This window comes from Montipora capricornis, chromosome 10 (assembly GCF_036669925.1).
Source record: "Montipora capricornis isolate CH-2021 chromosome 10, ASM3666992v2, whole genome shotgun sequence".
Classification (NCBI taxonomy): domain Eukaryota; kingdom Metazoa; phylum Cnidaria; class Anthozoa; order Scleractinia; family Acroporidae; genus Montipora; species Montipora capricornis.
The window spans coordinates 2,025,353-2,032,852 of record NC_090892.1 but is presented as its reverse complement, the minus strand read 5'-3'; the positions used below and the strand labels follow the sequence as shown (position 1 = coordinate 2,032,852).

The 7,500-nt window shown below is 37.8% G+C and overlaps 1 protein-coding gene across 5 annotated transcripts in view; it reads right to left on the bottom strand.

The window, feature by feature from the left end:
- The window catches only part of LOC138022304 (protein FAM13A-like), a 46,036-nt gene extending 40,717 nt beyond the window's left edge, over positions 1-5,319 (bottom strand). Inside the window, exons 1-2 of one of the 5 annotated variants that reach the window (XM_068869406.1) lie at positions 2,931-3,074; positions 2,102-2,547 (exon numbers count right to left, since the gene is read on the bottom strand). In XM_068869406.1, the coding sequence (XP_068725507.1) occupies positions 2,102-2,221 (120 nt within the window). In that variant the 5' untranslated portion in view covers positions 2,222-2,547; positions 2,931-3,074. Of the gene's footprint in view, positions 1-2,101; positions 2,548-2,930; positions 3,075-5,077 lie in introns of those variants that run through there. The other 4 variants (XM_068869408.1, XM_068869409.1, XM_068869407.1 and 1 more) reach the window with 4 other exon arrangements.
- Positions 5,320-7,500: the final 2,181 nt, after the last annotated feature.

The window sequence follows — 7,500 nt, the reverse complement described above, 5'->3', positions numbered from 1 at the left end:
CTCCAAAGCCAAGAGCCGTTCATGAAGTGAATTGATGGTGGAGGTGTTATTTGCCATGCCTTGCTCCATTTTCTCAATCTTACAATTGATGTCAATTGATTTCAAGAATATATTCTCTGTTTACAAGTGCACATTGAATAGGAAATACATTATAAAACTTTTCTGTTAACATTATCTTGAATGTACTTTGACTTGATGATAATATGTAATAATAATTTGTTGTTGAAATTGAGAAGTCGAGTATATTTAAAACCACAACAATTTTATAGCTGTCTCAAACAAAAAGTAAGTCTGCCTTAGTTAAAACAACAAACCCAGGATCAAAATAAAATGTAAAAAAACTGAAAATGATGTAATAATGTCTCAAGTTGTGCTTTTCTGTTGGAACAGGTGCTCCCAGTATTTTAGGCTGTGCTCCTAACATTTTCTGCTGCACACCTAAAGTTTTGGCAGCATGCCTAGAAATATACACTTGGTAGCAAATGCTCCCAAAGCCAAATATAAACTTTGAGCCCTGCTTCTACCTCAACCTCACCAGTTACATATATCATTAGTTTTGAGCAAAATGATATATGTAGCATGCTGGCCACGAATAAAGGCGCAAGTATATTTTGTTATCATTCCCCTTAATAAACTGTAAATTGTTTATCATTTCACAATACACAAAAAAGACACAAAGAATATGTTTCTCGAAGAGCTACGTCTGTTAAGATGCACAAACAAAAAATCACATGAAAATTAAGCGCAAGGGATGGAAATCTTTCTTTTTATCCCTGCAATCATTTCACTTGGGTTCTGCACTGCTTGTACTATTTCTATGCCCCATGTGCTGATTGTGCATGATGAATTTTAGCACCTTTATCCAAAAATTAAAATGACAAATTATGGGAGGATTATTCTATCACTCGATGGCTTTGCATATACTCAAACAATAGTTCTGCCCCTCAAATCATCCAAGCACATGAAATATGTCTCTACTTTATAGCAATATTCTTTTGTAAGCAATAAAAAATTATTATAGTTATACACTCAAGAGTGTATGTACATGTAAGCAGACTTTGATCTCAACATTGTTAGAGAGACATAAAACAACCAAACAAAACATTACTGTCAGTAACCAATAAATATCTGAGTCAGTTTACTAAAATTTAACCGGAAAAATATCACAACACAATAGTGGGAATCAAAACAAATTTTTCTGCCTCAAGATTGTGAATTTACAGACATTTCTTTGGTTGGGTAACCTCTACATCATCTTCCTGCAACCTCGCAGTTCACCAGGTGCAAGCAGCCTTTTACTTTAATAATAATTATTTTTCTTAAAGTAACTTCACATACTAACTCCTGCATTTGACCACTTTTTATATGTTATTGTGATGTTTGTTGGGTGAATTATTAGCCTTCAATATTAAAAATTACATCTGACATCCACTTAGAAATATATCACAATATTTTAATAAACAATTAAAAGAGGAAGTCATAATTGGGTCACAGGACATACCAGTATGAAACTGTGATACACATGTACAGTTTAAAAGGTTAGGTGCATTAAATACGACTTCGCAAGTAAGAATGTTTGGCCTGAGCCCATCTTACTTTGGAAGCCACAAATATAATAAACATAACTCAATAGATGAGACAGCGAAACCTTCTGTTGCATGCATTACACAATGCATACAAGTGAAACAGACTCAAAAAAGTGATTATCTAACACATAAATTTCAGAAAATGTCTGTATAGTTATTGTTGGAAAAAAAAGTAATACTACCTAAAATTATGAACGATCAATCATACTGAAATCGTCCAGACAAGACAAACTGTAGGTAAAAAAAGATTCAAAACCCGAAAATAATTTTTGCCATAAAAAAGACCAAGAAAGAATGAAACAAGGCTATTCCTAAACTAAAAACTTAGACGTTTTAAGGAAAATCATAGTCTAACTTAAATCATATTTACAGTGTAAGATTATTAACTCCTTTTTCATGAAAATGCATTTTGGGGCGGGCGAAGCTCTGAAAAACCATAACTCAGAGCATTACTTGTGAATATAGCAACAAAGTTTATGGTAAAGTGAAGACAGGTAATTGTTGTACGACTGTACCTGTTGATTTCTCACAGAAACACTCGACTCTGAGGCGCATATCAACATCGGACGGATTGCGTGTGTTAGACCGGTTTCCACACTGTGTTGTCGATTAACATTTAAGTCTCTCTGACTCATAGATCCGAGATTTCAATCTCACATGCAGGGCTCTTCTATATCCACGTCCAATAAGTAGTGAAAAAATCTTCCTCACAACCACCAACATGTACTTTGCAAGCCACTTAGCCAAAAGTCTAGGTGAAATGGTCCGTGATCCAGTCGTCACGTCTTAAAAAGCCTGCTTTCGATCGTTAACTTATCCAGGTGGATTTTATGACACAAAACCACTGCACGTTTCTCCTGAACTATTTGAAACTGGCATAATCCCGCCTTCAAAAGTTGAACAAGTTGAATTTTTCAAAAGGAAGGATTTCTTGTGGTTATGGAAACGTTTTCCTACCAGCCTGTCCGAAAACAAAACTAATTCAGTGACAAATTAAAACAAGACGGTCGCTTTCTGTGTTTGCAAACAACAGGAGGCATTTGGCAATTCCAAGACAAACAAAAACCAAAGTGATCTCCATTTCTGTACTGGCGAGGGTAAACCGCCTGGACAAGGGTATAACCTTAAGGTTAAAACTTTCCATGGCTACAGCCAAGAAATTCATCACTATTACACCCTTTAGAAGGCCAATGATTAATGACTACAGCGACAGACAAAGTCATCAATGCAAAGCAATGAATTTCTTTCGAAATGGTGAAGTTTTCCGACAGGACATAAATTCAATAGAATTCGTTGCCATCTGCACATAATCCTCAATTCGACGGATGCTTGTTTAAAACTTACCTTCTATAGTTTCTGATTGACCACTGCAGGTGTTCCTACATTAGCTTTTCCGACACATTGAGAGAGAAGCGACCGAATTCAATGAGGACTTTTACCCCACTAACTTCATCTGCTCTGCCATCGAGAGTTGGTTCACTCAAATTTGCGCATAAATGAAGAAGACTTCAAAAGAGCCAATCATTGAAGTAGAATTCAGCCACGTGAGGTATCCCATACATCACCTCGGGATTATTTTTTCTTTGATGAACAGGAGACGTCCCCATGAGACTTTCGGTAACTGACATTAACAGGACAGTGATGGAGAGTTATCTGACCGACTCTGTCCATCAGCCGGCTTCATCCACCAATAATAATAATAATAATAATAATAAAATACTTATATAGCGCTGTTGACATAAGAATGATCAGTAGCGCTTTAGAATGATTCACTTAAAAACCTTATCCAAATGATATAGTGGTACAATTGAAACCAATTGAATAAGAATTAATTAATAAAATGATTTAATAAATAAATGAGAAAAAGGTTCTAGCCTGCCCGAATAAGGTGGGTCTTAAGTTTTCGTTTAAAATTACATAGTGATTGATTGTCAGGCAACTCAGCCGGCAGGCTGGATAATGATAATAATAATAATAAGAAGAAGAAGAAGAAGAAGAAGAAGAAGAAGAAGAAGAAGAAGAAGAAGAGAGAAGAAGAGAGAAGAAGAGAGAAGAGAAGAAGAAGAAAAATGAGGCGCCGGATAATTTTGCTAGAAGTTTAACTAGTTTGTTTTGGCAATTTTTTGCACTTACTGTAACTCATTAAGCCGATCAGATCAAGTCAACGTACAACAGCATAACCTGCGGTCAGGAGTACTTTTCTTTAGACAGGGCGGAAAAGGTACCCTTGCTTTCAGCCTCGTCTAAAAAAAGTACGCCTGATCGCAGGCTAACACGAGCAGGGAAGGGAGTTTAAGCACACGACGTTTTTGAGCAGCGGACGATAACCGGAAATGAACATTTCGCAAGCCAGGCTGGTAGTGTCTCCAAGATTTTTAACCTAATCTTCTCTAATGGAGGAAAGATACCTATCAATTTAAAGGTGCACGTGGTAGTGACAAGACAAGTTACTAGTAAAAAGGGGAAACATCTCACTTCCGGTTGCCGTCAGCGGCTCAAAAACGTTGCGTGCATAAACTCCCTGCTGGTGTACTTTGGATCAACTGGCTTGATCTGATCGGCGTAATGACTTACAAGAAGTTGAAAAACGAAATATTTTCAGCAAGAGCCGATACAAGGCAGATTTCATTATTTGATTTGTACCTGAAGAAAGCTGGTTTGGACCCTTGACGTTACTAAATAATCAAATCTAAGTTGTGTCGGCTCTTGCCCAAAATTGATTTTATCAAATGAGTTGATAAAGGTCGAATAACCATCGTGAAAGATTTGGAAAGCTAGCTTAGCTTTCCAAATCTTTCACGGTGGTTATTCGACCATTATCAACTCATTTGATAAAATCAATTTCTGTTCTAATCTCCCACCGACGCAGCACCACAGTTTCTTTAGAAACTAAAGTTTTGTCTTGCCCAAAATATTTACAGAATGTCGTTCATGGACTGATAGAATAATCATAGAAACCTTTTTAAAGAAATTAAAAAACTGACGCTTTGCCTCTTTCTACTAATACGTTCAGGCTTAACCCAAGGAATTATAAAAAGAGTCCCTCGCAGCCGCCCAAAGGTCGATTTTAAAATCACAAGGTTAATATTAGAAAAAAAAAAGGTTAAACTGTACGTGTGGATATTTAAATTTTTACCTATAATAGCTCAGATTGAGTTTCTTTTCTAAAGACATGAGAAAACAGTGAGTTCTGCGGCTTTTCGTTATTGCTGCTTCAATTTTTTCAGCTCCACCAAGCTAGAGACGGACCGTCCTTGTAAATTTAGGGGGGAATATAAAATGTGAAAATATTTGAGAACATTAATTAGTTATACTGATGGAAATGTCTAGCAAGAGATTCTCCTGAAGAAACACTTCCTTGATCTCCCGCTCCAAAGAAAAGAATCCCTCCGTAAAAGAGCATGATAGATAAGCTTGAGTAAACAAAATTTAAAACTTAAGCTCAGAAATGATGGCCCCGCATTTAATTTTAGTTATCAGAGGTAAAATACCTGTATGGCGGTCTCACTTTTCTGAGCGCGGATGCCACCAATCAGAGTGGATAGCCATTGGAAACTTTGCCTCAGAGAAATTTCTAGTATTGAATACATTTAAGGTTGTAGAGTATCCCACGACACTCAGCTCTGTAGTGACGCCATGTTACCTTATTCTGTCTATTCTAGTTACGTGTAGTCTTCAACTTGTTGAGCGAGTCACGATATTTCGGAACAAGACGGCATCTGACAATGTAACTGCCTAGGGCTGCGTACATCCTGCGGCGCATTGAAATTGATCGGTCATGATCATGGGATCGGGCTCCGTTGAAACCTGAAAGTCTTCATATTTCCATTACAACAATTTAAAGTTGATGTAATAGCCTAGTTTTTACTTATACTTGCCATGTTTCCATTGAGTTTGGTGTAGAGTGAAAAAATTGTCATCCTGACACCTTTCTTCAAGTTGTGCTATTGCGGAGATAAAGCACACTCTTGAGGACAATCACTAACTTTATTTCATATCTCAAGATTAGAAATGCTTTCCAGGGGGTGCGGGGATGGCACAGCGGAGAGGGCACTTTCGTGAAGAAATGACTGGCGGTCAAATCAGTATCCGGCCTATATTAACCCACCGGGAGTTTGACTCAACTTTATGCCAATACTATATTTCAGCAAACCAATATGGGCGCTAGCATAGTCACGTGAGTGGAACACTGTTAAGTTCTTTTTCTGGTAGCGTAATTGGAGGCTTTATTTCGCAACAGATTAAGGATTTATATGAATATTGATTAATACGATTGTAAACAGTTTTAATTATCTGTAAGTAATGTTTTAGATTCATCTTTTATTTTGGGGAATCTTTTATACAGGGTGGACTTTTAGATATCCCCTTTCGAGAGATATTTTGTAACTTCAATTTGAATTGTAATGTATTTTTCGGTTTCTAATGGCAGCGAGGAGCGGCGAAAATGAGAGAAAATTGGGGCGGGTAAGGAGAATTCTCTGAGACCCAGGAGACCATTAGGAGTATCACCAGAAAGAAACAGACTTCGCACTTTTGATCGCAACCCTTTATTGCGGCTTCGGTGCCACTAGATCACGGTGCCACGATAACCTTTTTTTTAACTACCGCCGAGTTTCTAAGTTCCCATTACCTCGTGAGTCACCTTTTGATTTAATCGTAGATGCCTAAGCCTCGTCTAGAATCAAGAGAGTATGAAGGTAAGAGAGGTAATACCTCATATTGGCCCTATTCCCAACATAATCACTCTTAACTTATTTTTAGATCTCCTGCGACATCCGGTATTCCCACGAAGGTTAACTTATATCCAATCAAATGTCCCCATTTTTACCTCTGTTGACAGCTAAGAGAATTCCCCCGCAATTATTCGGGTCGTTCGCGAAACTGGGGACATATGATTGGTTATCAGTTAACCCTCGGGGGAATAGCGGATCTCGCGCGCGCAGGAGATCTAAAAATAGCCTATCTCTCTTACCTTCATACTCTCTTGCAAGAATACAGTGCCGCAAAGACAAATTCGGCAGAGGGGCCCGTTTCTCGGAAGTCCCGAGACTTAACGGGCCATCATGGTTCAAGTTTGATACAGTTGATATTCCTTTCTTAGCTTTCAATCTGTTGAATTTTGCATCAAGTTTTCGTGAAAAACGATTCTTCACTTTAGAAATATTGGATTCAAGCGTAGAGATAAAGAGATTAAAATCCATCGGTGACAGAGTGTCAGTTGAAGAAAAGACCGAACGTTGTCATCAGAATTATTGAAGTTACGGCGAGTGGAAATTTGACCGTTAAGTTCGATCTTCCATATTAACCCTCTAAGCCAATCCTTTTCCGTATCTTTCTATTTTTAGAACCACCTCACAGGAGAGCTTTAGTGGGTGTTTTCACAATAGCCAATCAAAAGAGAACTATGGTCAGCCATTTATTACGTCACACACGTATGTGACGTATATGAACCACTCCACGTATGTTCTCAGTCACATACGTCAAAATATAGTAGTTTTAAAAATAGAAAGAATAGAAGAGCTGACTCAAGCGTACAATACAGATAGAAGCTCCGGGTAATGGGCCCCTGATCTAAACATAAATCTGTCTGTGAAAACGCTTCGACAGGAATATAGGGCTGTTTGTTCGCCCTTAGTAGGATTCTGACGGGTGGATGAGGGGCGGGAGGGGACTCTTCCCTTCCCTCTTCCCCACCAACATATGAACATCATTTTACTCTCCCTAATTGATACAATTTTTGGTCCACAAGCAGCGTGTGGTTGTTGGCCACGCTTTTTTCTTCGTTTGTGCAGATACTAGATACGGATTTGGCTGGCCGCTACATGTCGTAATCACATGCTGATATATTTTTAAAACATTTTATAAATTTTACACTATAACTTTTAATAATCCTAGAAACATTGTAAATAGTATC